We start from the raw sequence: 24,131 nt of genomic DNA, 5'->3' as shown, positions 1-24,131 counted from the left end.
TCTTCTCATGCAAATCGAGTACCGACTCTCACCTCTGCAGGGCGCCATAGTTCTGCAGGGAGGTCTATTCAGGTCAAACAGTGTCCATGATATCTGCTGTCTGGCATGTTGGACAGATATGACCTACACTAATGTCACTCTGATATCTGACATTGGAATGTTCCAGCTTTTATCTGCTGTGATTAATGGATTTCCATTGAGAAAACTGTACTAATGATTTATGTAAATACTGGTCAGTCAACAATGATGGACAGGTAATGTATTAAGAGCTACAGTAACCAGAGTTATTATGGTGCTGCACATGAATATTTGTAAAAAAAAAAAAAAAAGCTCACGACTTTTTTTAAGGAAGTAAGAATGGAGTAGAGCTGAAATTAGTTTATTAATTAGTTCATTGGCAGAGCTTAATTAACAGCAGTTGAGATCATTGATTTAAGTCAATTTTAAGAAGAAAGTTACATAATTTATTACATAAATAAACTGGTTCAGCTTTTGAAATATAAATATTTGCAGTTTTTTCTTTGTTTTCTAGGACAATAAACTGACATTTACATTTTTTACCAAATTATTAATTAAAAAAGAATTGGCAGGTTAATTAATTGCAAATATTATCATTATTTGCATCAACCGTAGCTTGATGCATAGCTAGGTAAAGCATAAAGGCAAAAACATGCATACACTAGTTTTTTCAGAATTTAGCAACATTTTTATTTAGAAAAATAAATAACAACACAAAACATTCTGTACAAAGAAAACAAAATCAACATGAAACCATCACTTCATAAAACATCACTTCATTAAAGAGGAATTTAAATTCAATAATTGTTTCGCCATAATGCCAACATTTTTTTCCATAGCCATAACATTTTAAAACATATAATTCTGTACTTTGGGTAATGCAGGACAAATGAACAACAGTGGACAACAAATTGTTGGAAAATGACGTGAACAGTTATTACAATCATAGTCAATGATGCAGCAATCTTAGGAATCTCAAAGGGAGTTGCAATGCACAAAAGTGGAGAGAAAGAACTTCGGGATGTTAGAACTGAAACGGATCTTTCTATGATAAGGTCAATGACAACAATCCTGAAACCACAGTCTTATAATAGTAAAGTCACTAAAAAACTCAGCTGTACATCGAATAGGAGATATTACAGTAAAGTATGGCATCAAGAGAAATACAAAGTACAGTAGTGAGTCCAGTTCTTTAGTGCGGGGATACATTCACTCATGCTCTCACACTCCACAGTGTTGGCTGATGTATTCTGGTGACATGACACATTTGTGGCCTGGTTTGTCTGATCTGTGAAACCAGCAATGGAAAAATCGATGACAAAGAACCAAAGGGGAAACATAACGAACTGTATCTCTGTATCTCCTGCCAGGTCACATGTGTGTACGTGTGTCTGATTACCCGGTTACCTCATATTAAAGCTACTTTAAAGCATTTTTGACCACTAGAGGGCAATAAAAATTAGAATGACTTCACTTTTGTCTGGCTAACATACAACATTAGCAGCAGGTTCATTTGATATTTAAATCAATTTGCAGTGGGTTCATTTTAAGAGTGAGCTGTGAAGCAGCAACGTTGCATTAGGAAGGTCATTTTCTAAATATTTGTATTTTTAAATAGCCATCCCACATTTCAACTGATCTGAACCTTAATAATAAATACAAAAATACACACACAAAAAAACTGCCTGAATTTTTTGAAAATGCAGGTGATTAAAAAAAAAACACCCTGGATTACTTCCACATCTAGAGGCTGAAATCAGCATGTAGTTGCAAAGTATAGTGCTGATTCACAGTGGGATCAATGACGCTACCAGGAGTCATTTGATTCAGTATGATAAACACTACTGCTTAATGCATTTTTAATACCAATATTTTAGTATACTGTCACATTCTCAAGTAGAAAAAAAGAAAACAATAGAAAAACTTAGGGTTGGGTATTGAGAATCGGCTCTGATTTGGAAATTATATTAATTTTAAGAAAAATAGATTTTAAAAAACAAACAAAGCTTTTAGAAAGCACGGACAGAGTTTGTACCTACTTCACATCTGTCTACATTGCAAATTAGGTATTCACTAACACATATAGTGTTTAAAATATGGCTCATTGTGCAAAAATAAATTCAGCATTTTTTATGCCACACAAAACTTAAGGAAAAACATGTTTTGAATAGGAAAGATTCAACTGCAGTATGAAAAGATAAAGAGGACTGACGGCAAAACCCCACCAGGCACATCACCATCACATCGCAGCCATGACGCTGCTTTGGTCGATTTTCCAACCGAACCAGAAAAAAATTACCAAATTTGAGAAAGTTAACAAAGTCTGGCAGACAAAAACGCTTCTGATGGGGTTTGAAGTCACGTGGAGAATGGACCACAACAGCATTGTGTCTGCGACATGCTAGTGGGGTTTCCCATTTAGAATAAGATGTATGGTCATTTGTGACTCTTCTACTCAAATATATAGACGAGAAATCTGAACAAAGAATAAATAAAAGAGTAATCTCAACCTAATCCGGGAGAAAGAAATCTTTTTAATAATGTATTTTTTAAGGCTCATTTGTTGCCTCTGGCTCCAAACCATCATAACATGTTAGAATGTGTGCAAATAAGGACATACTTAAATTTAACGGGGCATTCACGCTCACATACCCACAGTCTGTTGTGCAAATAATAATAAAAATAATAATAATGAGAGCAAACTCTGGTAAAAAAAAAAAATCCCATGGGAAATATTTGAACAAACACACTCCCGCACACACACACACACGCGCGATCTCCCGTCCAGCTGTTCATGGTAATGCTGTAGTCTTCAGCTTGAATATATTAAGGGGCTCCTTGGAAACCTGGGCTGTAAGTTCTGGTCAATTTGAGGTTGCCCTGCAAACCTGGGGGACTATGCATTATAGATGGACTGGATATGGAGGCGACAATGACAGATGATGTCTTAAATCCAGTTCTTGGTTTAGACTCCTCCATCACGTGATCCAGCTGTGTAGGCAGAGGGAGGAAGAGACAAGGAGATGTTCAGGTATTGTGACTCGACATGTCTAATGTGAAAGAAAAACGCAGAGAGAGGTGGAGGTTAATGGAGAGAATGGCGTTTTATCAACTCTTGCTGCGATTGATAAATACAACTCTCCTCCACTTAACCTGCCAGTGCAAGACCTGAAACAGTCACAACTTATCAAAGGCATTGATTAGTTGGATTGATGAATGGCTCTCCCACAATGCCCTTGATGGAGTGGGACTGTATTACACAGTTGACCCCCCCTGAGATCAATAACTCTGCACTAGAGGAACAAAGCACTCTAGATGAGCTGGTTTAAGTAGATATTTTAAAGGATAATTATCTTTTGGGCAACAATTTGGGTCTTATTGTTCAGTAAAAACACTCACACTTACAGTCACCAGGAATAGTTCTATAATTTAGGGAATAGCATTGTATTCTTGTTGAGAATTAATGAGAAGGCCTATAGACTGTGTGTCTGTTAGGTATGTAGTATAATGAAGTAACCAACCAGCACCTCAAAAGTTGTAGTTTTACAAATTCTGATTATGAAATATTAATTTGAGTTGATGGTGTTTGTATGTAGGCAATAAAAAAATGTTACTTTTATATTAATTTACGTTAGAAAAAAAGAAGAAAAGAAGAAGAAAATTATATATAGATATATAACGATAACATAAAATCAACATCTTGTTAAAATTGTATAATTTAGTATGAAATGTATGTTGTTAAATCAAGAAAAAATACTTTGAAATCACAAAAAAAGAGAATTTTGGCAGAAATACACTGCTGTATGATAAACTGTATAATAATTTTGACCAACAATGGGGCTACATGGCACAGAGATAATAATTTGAGTTTAATTTGTTGTTGCTTTCCTCTTTTAATGTGATCTGTTGATTTTCTTGATACAAAAAGAAACACACTGTCTACAGCACAGAGGGAGACGTGGACAACTGATGGACTCTTACAGTTGCTGGCAGATGTCTGGTTGGCTGCAGATTGATGTCCGACATGGAGATGTCTTCAGGCTGAGTCTGAAAGGAACAACAAAAACAAAACCATTTAGTGTTAGTTCTAAAATCAAAAGACTGTTTGAGCCTCCAGGTAACATTATAACTGCAAACAGGCTTTCATTTGGGATTTGACCACAGACCTTTCCGATAAAGGAGCATCTTGCTTTCAAAGTACGACTCTGTCCAAAAGGTAACAAAGCCTTCCGACCAGCATCCACTACTCAAACTAGAGTCTTGTCCTTACAGTGAGGTTGCCAGGCAACAAGCTTAAGTCCCAAGGAAGTCACTTGGCATGGCAGTAGTCCGCCACATAACCCCCATACAACCAGAACTTTTGACAATTTATTGAGAGAGATATATTTGTTAAAGGTCCAGTGGGTAAGATGAAGAGAACTCTGTTAACACACAATCTGCATTCTCACTGCTAGATGCCACTAAGTCCGACACAAGTCCTGTCACGGGTTAGTTCAAGAAAGTGAACCCAAATACAGGCATGTAGCCACGTGATTTTGATAACTTATGGAACAGGATGGTAAGCATATAAAAAATAAAATGTGGTAGACAGGTCAAGGCAAAAACAAACTCCATAAATCCAAGAAAAGCCCAATAAACAGTCCAACAACAACAACAAGAACAAACAGAACAAGGACACACAGAGGAGCAGAAAGACTGAACAAAGCAGGACTCGGGAACAGACGACAAGGTGCTTGTGTACAGACTGAGTCAGAGCCAGGCTAGCTGTTTGCCTCTGTTTCTAATCTTTAAACTAAGCTAAACTAACCGGCAGCTGCCTGTAGCTTCATATTTGGTGTACAGACATGAGAGTGGTGTCAGTCTTCTCATTAAACTCAACGCAAGAAAGTTAATGAGCGTATTTCCCAACATCTTCTTTAAATCTGAAAGTACTTTAGTTACACTAGGGGTACAGATAGTATATGTAAACAAACACAATAGATAATATTGTAATAAATATGAATATGTCAAAGTAAATGTTAAACTATCACAAAAGGAAACATGTCAGTATTTCAGTAATCAGTACATCTTTGTCATTTTACATGACTGGTTGACAATGATTGTTTGCTAGAGTACAAGTAGGCTGTGCAGAGATGGAGGCAGATGGAGACTCCTAAACAATCATCAGCCCTCTTCAACTGGCAACAAGTGCAGTACTTTAAAAACATGGGCCAGCGTCATGCAAGCTGTGGATTAAGACTGAAACACCCAGATTAGTAGATTAGTCTTTGAACCCTCTGTAATGCAGGCCTCGGTGAACCTGATGTGCATGTCAATACGCCTGTATATGTGTGTCTGTGGCCTACTATTTCGAAGGAACTAAGATGATTACATGGAAATGGAAATGCTCCATATATTGGATGCTCCACATAAACCGACCTGTCAGTTTCCACTGGCCTGACAGCACCATGCTTAGAAATGTCACAACATTCACCTGGAAGCACTGTTCATATAAAAAGTGTTGGTTTTTAACAAGCCTCAATACTTATATATGTTGAAATGCTAACAATTAAATTTCAAGCAAATATTAATGCATCTTTTTATCCTTTTCGTGTCTTTTTGCAGACGAAAACTAACTCGATACATTGAGTATATCTCTAAGTCAGGCCGTTAGCTTTGCATTTGATTCTTGAAGATTCGTCTGTCACATCTGGTGAATAGTCAAAGGCGTAGGCATGGGTAGAGGTGTGTCCGTCATAGAGACCCGATATCATTCAAGGACAGAGATGACGACAGCCATTTTCAGGCAGTTTCTCCTGGAAATTGTGTTGCATTCAATCTGCAAACCTCTGTGGCTGTAAAGTGAAACCAATGCAGAAGTGCCAAAAACTGCAGTTCCCCTAGTGGCCACTTGAGGCTTCATGGCAACATGTTTACAGCCCGGTACAAAAAACAGTTTTGGTCTCTGCAGCTAATTTCCCATTTTTATGACAATTGTACTGAGGGTGAATTTCTATTCAACTCATCTATTGAAATTATATTGAGGCTTAAAGTTATGGGGATGGATTGTTTGAGCGCCCAGGCATCATTCAGCCAGCCTCAGGTTCATGCACGGTCCAAGTCTTTGGGAATTTTTAGATTAGCCCGGAGGCAGCACTGTGAGCTCTGTGTTTCAAAATAGTCTCTGGTTGCATTTTGTTGTCCACAAGAACAGCACGAACACCAATCACGTGGGAGGTGGATGTGACTGTCAGTCTTACGAACTAATTCTGACCCTAAGCCAAAACTAAAGAAGCCCTTTGAGAAACCTGGATCACTGAGAATCTCCACAGTCCACTAGAGTTACTCTAGAGTTGTACATGAATGCAAAGTAATAAATAACTGTAATGTTTTAAGAGTTCACCGACTTTTATATTAGAAGAAATTTAGAAGATTCTGTTACAACAATGTGATGGCTGATTACATCATGTCACAAGATGAAGCATTTAGCTGTCAGTCAGGTGATGTTATGTTATTCCAGTCTAGGAGACAATAGTGGCCTTTAGAAATCATGTGGAAGTCATGCTAGTCTGGGAGCTTCTGTATTCTTTCTGTGACTTAATGAAATGAATAAAGCGTAAACAAACATTCATCAAACCTGCAGTTCAGACTCTAAAGCAACATGGATACAAAGTCAAACCATACTTACAGAGGACTAAAACAACATGAGCTGATTAGATTACACGCTAAGGAATCCTGTTCACAACCGTGAAGAGTCTGGATTTTAAAAGGGCTCTGACTTACATGACCTCATAGAGTTACTTGCTGTGAAATACCAAACTTAAAACATGACGTGCATTGAACTTAACAGGGCTCCAAAACAATGTGACGTCAGTTCTCATATTTTAGAGGAGAGGATTAAGATCAGGCTTGACATAATGCCAAAACAGGAGACAAATCTGACATTTATGATATTCAGAGTTGATAAATCTTCAGTTTAATAAGTTGTAAGTAACCGTATGTTGATATAAATACTCACTGTGATCTGTGAGAGGAGACATATGGCCGGGTCAGTCGGGTTGTGGGCGGCAGTTCTCTCAAACTCTGCCGTGTTGTGACCTCTCACCCTTGACCTCTGGCTGGTATGGCTGGACAACTGACGGCTTATAGGCATCCGTGACGAGCAGTCCTCCAAGTCTGAGAAACGGGCCTGAGACCAACACAAGAGACTAAAATCATCAACTCGTAGCACAAAGCTTTCGTTCATAGGAAGTGTAAGACAGAGACATACCATATAAGATATGAGACACACTCACAGATTCGCACTCAGACATGGAGGAGTTGTGGAGCTTGCTGGGCCCTTTGCTCTCTGATTGGCTGGTAAGGGTTGATCGACGTGTGGAGTGGAAACTGCTGCTGCTCAATCGGTCTCTGCCAGCAACGCACAGCAACACCCCGAGGTAGGGAATATACTTACTGAGCTCTGACCTGTGAGAGCAATATTCAAATCCATAATTAATCTTTTTATCATATGATCATTATCACCTTTTAATTAGGATTAGCAATCACCCATTCAATGTAAATATGCAGTGGGTCCTATGGGGGAATATTAACATTGTTATCAATAAGCAAATCCATCACTGTGCTATATATCTAGTTTAGTCTACAGTCATTTACCCTGTGTGTCAAGAATAAAACCATTTTAACCATTACATATTATGGGTTTAAATAAATTACACAATACACCAACCAGCAGAGTCTTTATAAAAACTGGAGTGAAAACCATGTTTTGGTTTTGATATTTTATAGGAAGAAGAAGTTCACACAGCAAGTTGATATTACTCGAGTGTAGGAAAACAAACCCAGGAGGTGTGTGATAAGTTGTTTAGTCTTCCCCGAGTACCTGAAGTATTTTCCCTCCACAGAGCCTGAGTGTGCAGTAAATATATGGCAGGAAAGGGAAAACTTGAAAACGCTCTGTGTTGAGGTCAGATCAGGTCAGGTTGGACAAAGCTCCAAATCATCCTCAACGACCACCGCAGATAAACTTTTCCACCCACATTTACAAACATTTACACGAACAGTGGGACATGCTAGAATGAGCACCCTCGACATGTAATCAATGATGGACTCCTGGACATCAGCAGCAAAGTTATTGTTTGCACACCAAGCTGAAACCTCCGTGGCTGTGGAGCGAAGCCATTGTAGAAGTGCCAAAAACTGCAGTTCCTCAAACGGCCACTTGAGGCTGGCTGCAGACCGAGTCAAGTTCCCATGGTAAAATGTCCAACTTCACAGCAGAAATAAACATGTTTACAGCCTGGTACAAAAAACAGTTTTGGTCTCTATAGTTAATTTTTCTGTGCATGACATCTGTACTGAGTCTGAATTTTGATTTAACTCACCCGTTCAAATTATATTAAGGCTCAAAGTTATGCATAGTTAACAGCGTGGCTGGTTTGACTGACAGGTGGGCGTCAATACAGATGACTTGTTTGAGCACACAGGCGTCATTCAGCCCACCTCAGCTCCACTGACAATCCATGCTTAACAGTCTATGACTCATTCAAGGTTTCTCATGTTGTCCCCTAACTTCACCTGCGACACTAGCCATCCTTCAGCCACCACCGCCTGCTTTTTGTGTTAATCGTTTATTGTATATTGATGCTTTTCTTTATTTCTCTCTGCAATATGCATGCATATAAAGAAAACCTGAATTTGAGAGAGAAGAGCATGTTTGAGTCTTCAGTAACAGCTTGTGTAAATTATATATTTAGCATATGGTTATTTCGACAACATGTTGTTAAACTCAACACTTAAGCGCACATCCTACCTGTATCTGGGATGTGTTATGGCATATACGATGGGGTTGTATATAGCAGATGCTTTGGCGATCACAGCGGGAACAGAGTGCATATAGGGAGTCACCATATCAGCGTACCTGAGAGAGACGAGTGGGAGGAGAGCAAGAAAGAGGAAGAAAAACGACAGAAGGAAAAGAGACACATTCATGTGAGAAAGGGCAGCGGTGGGAGTGTTTCTTAGCACGGCATTAATCTAGAGACACATGAGTGACACATAGTCACACTTTCAGTGTTGGATTGGACTTTCATATGTTGAACATGTTAGCAAACAGATGCCTTTTTACACATCCAGCAGATACAAAGATACATTGTGATTCATTTGGAGTCGTGCTTCTGGCCACAAGTCCAATATTTACCTTCCTTTTAGCTCTGCAGCCAGTGCTTTCTGTTCATGCCAGTGTACCAATCAACTTGCAGGGCCTTGAAGCTTTGCTTGAAATAAATGCAAGGTAAGCCTTGTAGGTACATTCAGACTGAACACAAGGTAAATGTTTGTCTTGCTTAAGAATGAAAAGCCACTGGATGTTCTCTCCTGTATCCATAGAGTCACTAAACCTGGGTAAAATGGAGTGATAGATGGATGACCTTTGAGTAGAGCGGCTTTAGTAACCTAAACTACCGTCCATCCATTTTTGCTGGTCTTTATCAGGGGGTTGGAGCCAATCCCAGCTGACACTGGGTGTGAGACACGGGACAAGTTGCCAGTTCATCACTGGGCTGAGACATAGAGACACAACCATGCACCTTCACATTCGTACCTATAGGCAATTTAGAGTCATCAATAAATCTGCATGTCTTTGGACCTTTGGGAGGAAGACAACCAGTACCCAAAAAAACCCACGCAGAACATCACTGAACTGTAAAAATGTCTTGTTAGTAGTTGTTGACAATGAACACACAGATACACACACCTACCCAGCAAATGCAGTGAGGGCCACACAGGAGTAAGGGGCCCAGGAGATGACATATAGCAGGATGACGATGAGTGCAATCTTTGCCATCTTCCATTCCTTCTTCATCTTGTGGAATCTCTTTGCAGAGTCTCTGCTTCCCTCACAACTGATCTTTGTTATCGCTCTGTCACACACAAAAGCAGTGTTATAAAACCTCCCTAAAGATGGCCTGATTACCGTATTTTCCGGACTATAGAGCGCACCTGAATATTAGCTGCACCCACTAAGTTTTTCTGTCTCTCTCTTCGCTCTGTTTCCTTCCTGTATAGCCAGATCGATGGCCTTCAACTTAAAAGCTGCATCATAAGAACTTCTTTGTGTGCTTTCCATGATGAGGGGGAGAGGTTGTGAAAATAATTCGCTGTTAATAACTCGGCTGAAGAAAGCCGCATCTTTGTATAAGCCGCATGGTTCAAAGCGTGGGAAAAAAGTAGCTGCTTATAGTCCAGAAAATACGGTGTTTTGTTTTCAGTTTTTCAATTTATTGTAACGGCTAACTGACTTCGACATATATTGTTCTTTGGAACTGCCAAGGAAGGAAATCAATAGAAAAATACAGACACATCATTACTCAACAAGACATCAGTATCAACAGAGGAACAACAGCTTGACAGACATTCACTAGTTTATCGATGCATGTCGGAAAGTAGTATGTGTGCATGTGTGTGTGTAAACCAACCGCACTGTGTGTCTGATGGCTCTGAAAATGCAGCAGTAGCTGAAGATGATGATGGCAAGAGGGATGAAGAAGACAAAGGTAAAAAGCAGCATGGTGTAGGAGCGGACAGACGGGGTGAACGTCATATAGTCCCAGGAACAAGACGTCATCAGACCCTCTGGGACGTAGGCACCTGAGGGAGAATACACACACTTTAGTGGTTGCAAACCCTGGCTGCAGTAAGTCCTTAGTACAGTATGGTGCATGTTTCACCAGCAGGAGATACCAGCGCACCTCACAATTCATTTTTTTATGTCAGTTTCTGTATTGTATAACTTCCTCTTTCTTCTCTATCTGAAAGACCTTGAACTAATTGTTTAGATAAAAGGAGCTCATTGAGTGTGCCTGAAAGCACACACTATATGTTATCCACCGTGCTTCTTCCGCTTATTATTCTTACGCCGTTTTTTTGACTTTTCGGTGTGCTATGACTTTTCTAAGAGTTGCCAAAAATCGTCAAAAACCACGCCAAAAAAATGAATGGGTGTGTATTGCGAGAATTTTCGAGAGCTAGAGTGTGAGTGATGTCATCACCAGAGTGGAGAGGGAGAGGAAAATTTGTCTAAAAATACATTCGTAAACTGCGATTGTGGCCGCAAATGTCAAGCTACAGAAATCATTTATAGCTACAGTAGAAACGTACGAAAATTTGTCGTCCCACTCACTTCAACAGATACTTTAACAGACTTTGGTTCTTCAGTATTCAGTATTTCAGCTTCAGTATTTGTGGATCAATGAGACTTCAATAAATGCCTGCTTTAAGGTGATTGATGCTTACATCCTTTTTTTTGTCATTTTATTGAAATGCCTTATTGAACTGAATGTAGAGATAATGACAGTAATAATGCTGTAACCTTCTGTATTTATTTAAAAACGACGTGCATAATCCATCAGATAAAACAGTTGGAGCTCTATCTTACTCTATCTATCTCTATCTACTTTGGTATACACACCATAAGGTTTTGTCTATGTTCGCTTGCATCCTTAATTTTACGAAGTCAACAAAAAAAACACACATAAAGAAACACTACTGTGTTTTCACTTACACAAGAACATGATGAACCATATAATGTTTTCTAAATATCATACAGAAGCAGACTTTGACAAACACTCTCCCTCTTCTCCAGATATGGAAGGAAGTCATAAGTCACTTTTATTGCATGTTGACCCCAAGAGATTTTTTTTGTGGAAAACAGCTACAACAACAGTGTAGATGCAGAGCTTCAATGGGGGGGAGCTGCCAGTATATGTGTCCAAAAGACATGTAGCTTCTAAGATAAGATAAGATACTTCTACAGCAGCAGTAGTTAGCTCCTCCATCTTATTGGGGGAAGATCTTACGTTGCCCATGATAACAGATGGTGTGCATGGTTTGTACAATGTTTTCTGCTGCTAGTGCTTAGATCCAGCTCTGCATCCCTGTTTTCAGTTTTAAATTGGTTTGATTCAAAATTAATTACAAAATTTATTTTGGAATTGCAGATCAAATATTACCTCCCCAGTTCCCCAGGGCACTATACTTGGTCCCTTATTGTACAAAGACAAAACCCCTGACTGTCCGAATTTAGAGTCTAAATTACATACAATTACGGGTACATTCAGAAATGATCAGGCACAGCACGGAAAATGCAGATTTTTGCATTTATTTGGGGGTAGTGTGTTTTGGCTGCAGCAGTATGGGCTACAAAAAAAGCAACCTGTGGTGGTAAAGTTGAGCTGGATCCAAAAACACACCCAGACATTATGCTGCGGCTGTCAATCAGACATTTGGATTGGGTAAACCTCCACAGTCAGGCTGAAATATCTCCGAAACTGAGACTATCCAGGTGGATTCATGGACTATAGATTAGAGACACCAAGAAGACATAGACAGTGAATGAGAGTGGACGAGTGCCAGCATTAATAAAACCAGCTAGTCAGCGAAATTACACAATCATTAATTTCCTGATTGTTTCACAGCGATTACCTACAGTACAAATAGACAAATAGACCCCATGCACTGCCAGAAAACTTGATACACCACAGTGCCAGATCCTGTCTGAATGCAACCTAAATCCAAACACGTGTGATTTTAATTCATTTCCAAATACTGTGTTTTGTTGTGCCCATTGGTTCTGTGCCCATATTCTGTTTTGACCTTGAATCAGTGTTTAATTTTTCAGAACAAAGAGCTGTTTCCTGTTATTTAGCTTCAACATGTTGGTACACCGTGTCTTGACTGGTAAAATTACTTGTTGCTAGGTCCAAAGAATTTAATTAGCTCCTCTCTGGCATCTGTTCTATTGCAGGCTCGTGTTAGGTAAGACCCACCATATTGAAGATCGTCAGCTAATAAAAATGACAAATGACAGCCTGTGACAGTGACAACAAAAGAAGTAGAACAAAGACTTTTTAACACCAACATCTTATTTGGGAGCACATAGAACAAAAAACAAAGAACGCCGGGTAAAAATGAGCTGATCTGTCCTCTGATAACTGATTTTTCATTTGGCATGTTGACAAGAAGGTGAAGTCAGATCCATTTGACATAGTAATACAACTTTCAGCTGGAATTTGACACCCTGACATAAATAGAAACAGCGAGAGGAAATACTAAGACAGAGTTCTACAAACTGAACTCCTCAGAGGAATCACGCTTATCAATAAAGACTCAGCGGTCTTGGTTCTACTCACTCCATCCAAAGAAGGGGGGCAGGCTCCAACCCATGGAGTAGACCCATGCAGCAGCCACAATGCCCAGGGCTTTCTTGCGAGACATTGCCCCTAGGGAGGCCAGAGGCCTGGTGATCACCACGTACCGGTCCACTGCAATCACCATTAGAGTCATCATACTGCAGATACCAAACAGTGCTCCGCAGAAGGCGTACACCTCACAACCTGGAGGAGGAGAAAGATGTAGCGGAGAGGAAGGACAAAGGTTTACTGACTGTAGCTATCAGGATAAACACATTTTCTGGCAGTAGATCTAACACTCTTGAACAACAGCTGCAAATACTGAAGCTGTTTGAGTTTCTAAGCTTACATTTCAGTTTTATCGACACAGGAGTCATTTCTGTGCTGCTTGCTTTGTTAATATAATCTTAGCTAGAGAACATCTGTTACACATGTAGTGAGGGTGTCGCTGGGGGAGGTAGAAGAGATTAGACTGAGTGATTGCACCTGAGAGGATGAAAGTAAGATGATAACATGTTAACATGCTACAGATTTAGCTAATGTGAGACATCTTTAAATAGTTTTTTAGATACAAAAAGTGTCAAGTCTGATGTTCAGCTTCCCAGTTATCAGACAGTCTGGAAGTCTGGAACATACAGCCTCTGGTCAAATTTCACATATGTGCCGTCTATAGCAAAGAATTTAAAGGAATAAGGGCGATATATTTTTCATCCTGTTTTGTTTTGTGGTGTGACTTTCTTTTCTTGTAGACTACTTGCAAACATTTAAACGTTGTGCACAGAAAATGGTTGTTTTGAGACTTGATAGGCATCTACAAATTGTATTTCTTGCCATTATTAATAGTTGTATCAGTTTCAGTTATATTTTTTGCTTTGGCGACATGTTGCATCCGTGTCCGGTGGACTGTAGATTTTGGGGAAAGGAGGTGAAGGATGAGTAGCAGTCTGATAGAAAAGAGTTGGATGGGTTATTGAAGCGACAATAATAGAGAAAGTGTGGCATGTGCAAGCAGCAGACAGTATTAATGTTTAAATATGTAATTACGTATGTAAATATTAAATATAGTGTTTAAATATTTAATACATGTTGAAGTGTGTATGTATAATAGTTTATAAGGCTAAACTAAGCTAAGCTACTGTGCATGGTTTCATTCAGGGTCTCTTTATGTTCCAAGGTGCTGTACTCTAAATCATTATGTTAAATGTATCCATAATGTATGAAGAAATCTGCTGCACACTTACAGATATATTCTGTGCAAGCCTCACACGCACACACAAACACACACACACACACACACACACAGACAAAATACAAACACTCAATCATCACTTTATCAGCTGCTGTCCCTTCAGGACCTGAGTGCATGAAGTGTGTCGCCCGTGTGGAGAAACTCAAACAAATACCACTCAGGCAATTTAATATAACTCACAACGCCTGTACGTCTGTCGCCCTGACTGTCTCACTGTGAGTGTTTGACAGCTCTCGTGAACTTAGAGAGGCTAATGAAGTCCAGATTGGCTTCCAAGGAACAGCAGATGTTCTCCAGAGAGGAACAATAGTTAAAAAGTCCTGGGGCGTTTTGTCTGACAGCAGTGACTTCACCGCTTGTAAAACATCTTAGAAAATAAAGGTCACTTAATGAGGTCCTGCAATGAGTTTTTAGGAGCAGGTCTTATAAGAAAGCGTTAATCAATAAGTGTGTTTCTATATACAGTTTTATGCACATTTTTAATTGTGTGGAAGCACTGAAATTTGACTTTGAATAGTTTTTATGCTTTGTTATGAAAGCTGTGAGCGCCAATGGGAACAGAGAATAAATAATTTTAAAATCTTTTCAGCTTCCGGTGCCTAAATCTAGCTCTGCATCCCCATCTCCTTCTCTTCACTTCAGCGTGGATCGAATCCCTGAAAGATTTAAACAAATCCCTCTGAAAATTATACCCTGCTCTCAAATCTGGTTTCACTTGTTGCTTTAAAGAAGCTAAAGATGCTCTAACCCCCATTTCATTTGGGACTTTACATGTTGGAAAAGTGTAAAAAGAAAATCCTGAATTCAAATGAATTCATTCTTTGAGGATAATGAATTTCTTAGGATTTCTACGAATCCTAAAACAGAATGAATAGACACAAACAAAAGGCACGGCACAGAAACAGCAGTCTTTCTGAAGTGATTCATTTTGGACCTTTCTTATAATTGCTTTCTCTTTCTGTCTTTTGTTTTCTAGGTGGCTGGTTGTTAGAAAACAAATAAAGGAAAGCCTACTTGCAGTAACAAGCATTGAGAGCTGACCTCCAGATCTGACAGTGATGGCTGTCTCCACACAGCGCTTCGACTATCAGTGTTTGATCAGCTGAGTGCGGAGCCTCTTTTACAACCTCCCTGTCTCTGTTCCCAGTATGATGTTTCATACACACCCCCTTTAAGCTCCTCACTCGTGTAAAACACACTACCAACGGGCATTCTTGCTTGCTTGTTGTGATCGATGGGATTTGGATACTGCAGAGTAAGTCTTTGGTGCTGCTTTTTACACTGTAGCAGAAAAGGGTGATAGAGGATGGCTGGTGTGTGTGTACTGAATTTAAATTGAACTGTAGGTCAGGATCTCTCTCACAACTGAATCTTACGACTGAAAAGAACAATGATGGAGGAAATCATTTTTTCATTTACAGGAGATTGATTTACTGGGTGGGGGGAAAAATCAACATTATGATATATATTTTAAGGTTATTGATGACATCTTTGTTTTTTTAAGATAATTTTTTTTGGCCTTTTGAGCTTTATTTGACAGAGACAGCTGAAGAACGACAGGAATGTGGAGAGAGAGAGAGAGAGAGAGAGAGAGAGAGAGAGATGGGGAATGACATGCAGGAAAGAGCCATAGGTCAGATTTAAACGATACCCCTGTTATTGATGACATCTTAAATGATTTGGTTCTTAAACTGTGGTATAAGTGCCATCAGAGGTAAACAAACTCACAAACTGGTATGCAGACCTGCAGCAGGAGTTAGGCCAGATACAACTTTTGGAAAAACACAGCCCAATATCACGCTGCGGCCGCCAATCAGGTGATCGAACCCCTCTGCAATCAGCCTGAAATGTCTCTAAAATTGAGGCTATCCAGCTGGATTCATGGACTAAACTCTGTTGTGTTCTGGCTTGGTTTATTTCATTTGAGAGGGACGGGGAGAGAGCAAGCACTGGTCAAGAGACAGACAGTGAATGAGAATGAGCAAGCGCGGGCATCAATAAAGTTGATTGATCGGTGAAACAAAAAGTCATTTTCTGAGTGTTTCACAGCGGTTACATTCAACACAAACAGACAGACCCCCAACAGAAGGCAGATTTGAAAAAGAAGACACATACTGGCTGTAGTATTGTTGTCAAGAAGCCAATATTTCAATTTAGCATGTTTTCTTAATCTCTGATGAGATAGTTTTATGATTTAATACAGTAAATATTTCACATATTATTTCTTTGAATGCATGTGTTACCTTTCTTTCCAAATATCCATCGCTTGTGCATGCTGTTGATGAAGAAGGTGGGTGTCTGAGTAAGACACATGAGAAAGTCTGTGACTGCCAGGTTAATGATGAAAATATTTGATGGTGTCCGCAAGCTCCGGCTCCTAAACACACACACACACACACACAGCTGGTGAAATATTGGCATTGATCTTATTAGAGACTATAAATAAATCATCATCTCATTATCACATACAGATGTGTAAAAAATGTCAAATTTAAGAAATGAATGAATGAATGAATGAATGAATGGAGACTCATATCAAATGCAGACGTTTTCATGTAGGGCACGAATGACGGGTAGTGAAGGGTCTGATGAATAAGAAAAATCTATGAATCATATTATATATCATGACAGTTCCAATTACACAGCGCTATAAGATTTTAGAGCGATGTGTTAGACTGCTTTCTCCACCGCCGCCGCTGAAAATACCAAAAGAGGAAATATCTTGGTGTAAAAAAAGTACCTGCAGAAAGCATATATGACCAGGAAGTTTCCCAGCATGCCTGTGATGCCCACGGCCAGAATGACAACACCGATGGTGTAGTGAGCGTGGTCTGGGACGTCTGCCACGGGTGGAAACGGGTGGCCTGTAACCATGGAACCCTAGCAACAGGAAATGGGAATGGGTTAATTTGTGGTGGTAGGATTGTGATATCAAGTCATGACAAAGTGGCAACTTCTGTGGCTGTGAAGTGAAGCCAAGGCCCCATGTTAAAATGTCCTTCACAGCAGAAAGAAACATGTTTACAGCCTGGTACAAAAAAATGTTTTACTCTCTGTAGCCAGTTCCCAAGTTCATGACAACTGCACCGAGTACTGATAATGACAAGCAGCAACAGAAAATGCATAGATGGACAATTTCTTTTTTAATTTGATACCAAATATATAGCATTTAAACCAAGTTTGATTCAACAAATGGCACGAAAAGCTGTTGTAAATATCTCTTTCCTTTATAAGAACATACAACAGGACAGCTACAGTACATGAGGAAAAAAGTCGTCCTCCCTGCTGACTTCTTCTTCTTCCGTAAAACAGCCTCCGTCTCGGCAGTGGGAGTCGGGTAAGTCCCGCTGTTTACTGCTGGTGATTATGTGATATGAAACCACTGAATACACTGAAAACACTAATAATGTCTTTGTCTCTTTCCACTAAGCACGGTGGGTAAGGATCTGCCCCACAACACAATCTAACAGCTTCTATGAGATTTATAAACCAGGATACTTAGATTAGATAGATTTACAGTGGAAACTTGTAAATAAAATGTAGATATCAACGTAATGATGTGTTTTTCTCGTTCTGGTTTCTTGATCACGATTTAAAATATCAACAATACAAAGCTCAGGACTTTTTTCTCTGTGTTTTGGATACACTGGGAATGATTTTAAGATTCCTGGTGACTGTAGTGACATCTAGAACTAGTGCTTTGGGGTGCTATGTGGTCTAGAGGGTTAAAACAACTCGTTACAACAAAGAAGATCAAGCTTATACCAGCTAGAAAAAAACTACAATGACTGGTTTTTATTTGATGCTTGTGAATGTACTGCACTGTAAGGATTCAAGATGTGGCTTTGGTTTGGTGCGTATGCATTCAAATGTGGTACTGATACTGTAAATCTCTGAAGTGAGAGAAAAACACATCTGGAGCCACGCTATACACATTCCAGACAATGATTTAAAATAAAATCAATATTATATCAATAATTTTAGTAATAGGGTTTAGTAATATAATTACTGGGGTCTAAAATATCATTAGAGGACTTTAAGTGACCTGTAGTACACAAATAACCCATCTCATCCTAATTCATGAGCTGAAAGAAGCTCTTTTGTTTTTGAAGGTCATGGAGACACTGACTTCTAATGACCTCTGTCAGCAACAAAAAAAATCCAATGGCTGCCAATTAAGATGTTTGAAAAGACACATTTACATAACAGAAGTAGTAAAATGGATAATCATGGGTTGACTTAAACCAAAAAGCAGCAGTGGAAGATTTAATTAAACCCTTTAATGATGACAAAAAAGAAGCAAAACCACAGCGGAAAGATACTAAAATATCGGTTAAAAGGTTTTTAAAAAATGAGAGGTGACAGAGAGGTCACACAAGCCTAAATGTGAAGAGATAGTTCAGAGATTCAGCAGTTTGGGGGAATTTTACTAATAAATGTAATAGTACAGACAGTATTGGCTCATGAACATCTTAAAAATGATATCTTCCAAATAAAATACTGTTATAGGCATCCAGGAGTGAAAACTAAGCAAGTAAACATAAACGTGGATAAAGGGGCACTTTTTTCCAAGCCATATATCTTCTGAACATTTTGACACTAAAATTACATTTTCAGGCTGATAAATAAATAAAATAAATCAGGAGAAAATTAACTTTATTTAAGACTCTCTCTGTCTCAGCAGCATTAGGATCTGACTACAGATATTTCTTCTCTCTGACGGTGCTCAATTATCTGTCTGGTTTCACCAAAGACGATCTATAACAACTAAAACTTCTCTGGTACAACACAATCTGATTCTACGTTCACAACGCTTTCAAATGAGATTTGAAACTTAGAACTTATAATGCATTATCTTTTGTTATAGAAAATCTTTGACATTTAATGAGGAAGGAAAATACATTCAGGATTCACAGAATGTGTCTTGGTGAAAAACATTAAATGTACACAGAACCTTTGGTTGTTTCAAACATCTTGAATTTACATAAAAAAAATGTAATTTAAGGTTAGAATGAGTTTTTCAAAGAAAATATGATATCTTTCTTCAACTCACATTCTGAACTCAACAAGGACACATGAGGAAAGTACATGTCTGTTTCTGATTGTTAACTCCTACAGATTAACCTTGTCTCTCCCACACTCAGTATTTGTGTTGTGCTGTCAACACATGTACAAACACAATGGTGGAAGAAGTACTCAAATCTTTTACTTAAGTAAAAGTAGCACAGTGTAGAAACATGTCTCTGCTCTATGTAACTCTGTGCTCCTGCTACGATCGTCTGCAAGAAGTACATAACACTTTACGGCTTCACTAAGTCACACACCACCAGCTATTTCACAGATTTTAGTGAAACTGCATCATTATGCGCTGCATCAACTCTCTGTGATTTACAATGTGAAATTGTACAAATAAAATGTATTTCTATGCAGTGTTGCGTTGACGTGCTAAAAAACAACTTGTTACTCCCTAAAAGCTTTTCACTTCACAGCAGTATTTATCTTCTGAGACATTGCTACACCTCAGAGCACAGACCTCCCCATGAGAATTAATTTCAGAGACGATGACACACTCCCCTGCATTCACACACCCTTTGTGTCTGGCTGTTTCTTTCAGGCAGATGCGCGCACACACACATACACACACACACACACACACACACACACACACACACACACACACACACACACACACACACACACACACACACACACACACACACATGCACATACACACACTCACCCACTCACGAGGACTACTTCCACGATACTAAATCTCCACCCAAGTGTTCTACTGGAATACACGTCGCCTTATCTCTTTTCAATAATCCTGGCCACCGCATTTAAGACCTCATATGTGTGTGTGTGTGTGTGTGTGTGTGTGTGTGTCCAACATCTGTTCCAGCAGTCCTACTTTTCTGCAGAGTCACAAGCTGCTGTTACTGAAAGGAGGACATTTGAATGCTATAGTGAAGTGTGAGCGGTTATGTAAGCAAATGAGTGCAAAAGGTCATGCAGCTGTGTTACTGACATGAAGGTGAAATGCCGATGTGGTGTGTTTGTGGAACATAAACACTCTTAGATCCAGTATGTCACCTGAGATGTGGTGGATCACACTCAAGGTCTCTCTCTTTCACTGCTTTATTTCTTCTTTCCACATTCCTGCCGCTCTCCCTGCTCCCTCTTTCTCATCTCCACTGTCGATTTACCCAAATCCCAACTAATTCCCTGCTTCACTCCTGTCCCTCTGGTCCTTAAATCTCTCGATCACTCCTTCCCTTCTTCTTGCTTTCTCTCATTTCCTCTCTCCTTGGCTCTAGCAGCTCTGGGCCGGATTATAGGCCGATCACTTGTTGAGGAAGAGAGGCAATAGCCTGAAAATTCTGAAGCATGGGATTTATAGGTGAAAGTAGTGTGTTGCAACGTCTCTCTATACTCATTATCTGCGAGCACGTACTGAAGCCACGTCGCCAGCATTTTTTGTGTTTTCCGCTATCAGTGGAGAGCAAGTAATTTAAATGTAAATGGTCTTGTGGTCGTCTAATGCACGGTGATTCAGAACAGGCAAGACAAATAAACAGATAATAAATTAGAAATAAATAAAGAATAAAATGATTAGCGATGAGGACAGACTGAAGGGCAAGAAGAGAATTACATGTTAAATAGAGGGGCTTTACACTAAACAAAAAGTACCTCTAGCGGCGCCATTATCATCCTTATGCAATGGGCAGAAGTGTGTTTCCATTAGCCACTCAGGCTCAACATATTACTGGGAGCTGTGGAACAATGTGATTCAGTAAATTAGTTATAATGACATAAATATATATACACTTAGACCTCTGACTTGTTTTTTTTTTTGTATGCCTTCAGTTGATTGCTTTCCTCTGTGTCAGCTATTAAATTGTTCAAACATAAATCTCTTTCCGTGAACCGATTAACATGAAGAGAAATTTACATTTAGTCATTTAGCTGATGCTTTTGTCCAAAGCGACTTACTAAAACGGAAACAATCAAGGTAAAGTGTGACAAACAATAAGTACTGTGACAGTTCTAGAGGGGGTAGCTTTCTTGTGTCATGGGTGTGTTGCCAATTTGTGTTGCTGAATCCTGACTCTAGTCTGCTTTGGAGAAATAGTGGCTCATTTTTGGTAGATCTGCTTTCTGAGATTTATTCTAAAATGTCAAGTTGTTGGAATAAAATGATACTCTGATATGATTTTGTGAGTTAGATTCTTCCATTAATGATATGTAAACTGTTCAACTTATATCGATTTACTGTCTGGTGTTTCAATTGCCTTTATTTATAGCAGGACTAGTTAGAGGAGGTAAATGATTACTTATGGTTTAATTGTTGGCATAGTTCAAACCTAACCTAATCTGTTTCAGCATTGATTGACTTGACTTTTATCATGTTTTATCATACTCATTATCGGCCACACATCACAAGAAAGTCATTAACCGTGATTAGCCTGTCAATAACCGGTTATCTGACTGAGACTTCAGGGACGAAATCATTAGTTTACCAGCTAATGTACTAATCAACTTCACATCAGAGGACATGTTCACAAAGGGCATCACACAAACGCAAAAACACACTCTATCACCCGCTACACAAATCTACATATTTTTTTAATCTTGGAGATTCATGGTAGAAAAAACAACAAACAGTGGTACAACGAAAAGAGGGCTTTAAAGTTTTTTCAAAATGAAAACCACACTTATTGCTGAGCAGAAGATCCCATCTGTCTCAGTCGACGCTGCCCTTGGGCATTGCTTCAGTATCAGCTTTCCCAGCACTCCTACCATGAAGGCTAGACCAGAAAAGCTACAGAAGATGAAGCCTGCAGGTCTGCACTTCAAAGTCAGAGTCAAAACTGGAGCATTCTCACTTGTTGGACTACATTTACCATACTGTGCACACATGTGTTTCTCAGCATGTCTCCAAAATCATAGTTGGGCTCCTGAAGCAAAGTTTTATGCTTTATGTTTTTACTTAGAATAAAGAGGTGGATACGCCGCTGTATTTGTCTATGCATCCTTATAAAAGGATTTCCCGGAAAATGATTTACCTGAAGCAACACGTAAACTAATCCCAGTCTCAGACACAGACACAGAGAAAGAGAAGATTCATCCACGACACTTTGCAGGGAACACATTCTTCCTGCTGGTGACCACACGTCTCTCTCCGGAGTGAAAATGTGTCAACAAGACAGCAGAATGATATCAAAGCTGACACTGACAAAAACAACTGTTGCTTACAACCAGCAATCCAAAATCTATGGAAGCCCTAAGTGGTCAAGCATTCATACACTTAATTTCATTTGTTTTCTTGTAATAATGAGTTATTTATATCATCGTGTTTCCCAGAGATAACAGGATAATTTTGTCAAGGTCTCAAGAAAACGAAACTTTATTTTCCCGAGATAATTCCATAATTAATTCAATATTGAGAAATCAAAAGGATAATCTAATATATTAAATCATTGCAGGAAACATCATTCATTGTCAGAGGAGCAGGAGAATGTTACAATTGCATTTTTTAAATGAATATACAACATAAATAACATAATAAGAAATTAAATTAACTCATTATCACAAAAACACAAGACAGTAAAATGTATGAATGCATGACTGCTTAGGGCTTCCATACAAATCACAAACCTTTCTATGTTTTTATGCTATCTTGAACGCAATTTTCTGATCTGATCCGAATTGAACCTGCAGCCTGCATGTACTAAATTACAAATTAATTAAGCATATATAGGATAGGATATTTTGGATTGTTGGGATCATAAAAGTCCGCTGCACATGTACACAAGCTTTCTGAAATGTTACTGACAGGAGATGAGATCCATACAACTCACCACAAATTAATGCTGGCTCAAAAAAAGTGCAAACAGAGGTTACAAATTCACTACAAGCTGGAGAAACATGTATCGGGATTTACTTCTGTCTTCATTCAGGTGTGGTGCCAAATGAACGGAGCGCAGATGCGCAAAGAGAAGACCGTGTGAGTCATTCATTCACACTCCTCTCATGGTATCCCTCATATTTTATGAATGATCTGCTGAAGGAATGAAAGCAATAACTACAGATACTAAGCCGACAGTTTCTTTACTTTGTATTTATCCACGCTCCGCACAAAACTAAACAGAGAGTGCCGTGGAGCGGGATACTCACGGCTGTAGTGACTGGAGACAGCTCCATGAGGCGGTGCGGACTGATGGAGCTCATGTTCCAGAGTGCCCGGGCGCTCGGGTCCTGTGTGGGGATCCCCTGTCCAATCAGCAGCCTGGAATCCATTCCCGGGGTCCACGGTGGTTAATGAAAAGCGGTTATGTGTGTGTGAAAGAGAAGTGTGGAGTGTAGAGAGGTGGTCTAGGTGTTTAAGTGGCCCGTCATCATTGCCGTCCTTCTGTCATGTCTCACTCTGACAGGGCTACTGGTAGTAACAGCAGCTGTGGAGGGAGGGAGGGGGACGAAGAGCTCTCTCTCTCTCTCTCTCTCTCTCTCTCTCTCTCTCTCTCTCTCTCTCTCTCTCCCTCTCTCTCTCTCTGGGGATGCCTCTGAGTGTGTGCCCCCTTTCCTTCCCAGTTTCTCTGCTAACAGACAAGTTAGTGTTAAAAATTAAAGCAACATTATGCAGGAATTGGTATTTTTGTGATTTAGTAAATTGGTATTTGTTTGTGTATTCGGATTAT

At 39.3% G+C, this 24,131-nt stretch overlaps 1 protein-coding gene across 2 annotated transcripts; it reads right to left on the bottom strand.

The window, feature by feature from the left end:
* Positions 1-755: 755 nt before the first annotated feature.
* Positions 756-23,859, bottom strand: LOC104934374 (melanopsin-A). 2 transcript variants are annotated; one of them, XM_010750060.3, is made up of 11 exons: positions 23,611-23,859; positions 17,174-17,313; positions 16,677-16,810; positions 13,185-13,388; positions 10,473-10,644; positions 9,756-9,917; positions 8,810-8,917; positions 7,293-7,464; positions 7,016-7,186; positions 4,000-4,065; positions 756-3,009 (listed from the first exon to the last, which is right to left on the bottom strand). In XM_010750060.3, the coding sequence occupies exons 1-11, from the start codon at positions 23,731-23,733 to the stop codon at positions 2,845-2,847; spliced, it is 1,617 nt and encodes a 538-aa protein (XP_010748362.3). In that variant the 5' UTR covers positions 23,734-23,859; the 3' UTR covers positions 756-2,844. The 2 variants fall into 2 exon arrangements, 1 of the variants encoding a protein (XP_010748362.3); XR_002042398.2 differs by lacking the exon at positions 756-3,009 and having other exon boundaries at positions 7,268-7,464.
* Positions 23,860-24,131: the final 272 nt, after the last annotated feature.

This window comes from Larimichthys crocea, chromosome XVI (assembly GCF_000972845.2).
Source record: "Larimichthys crocea isolate SSNF chromosome XVI, L_crocea_2.0, whole genome shotgun sequence".
Taxonomy (NCBI): Eukaryota; Metazoa; Chordata; class Actinopteri; family Sciaenidae; genus Larimichthys; species Larimichthys crocea.
The sequence above is the reverse complement of the archived record's forward strand: the minus strand, read 5'-3'. Positions and strand labels throughout refer to the sequence as shown.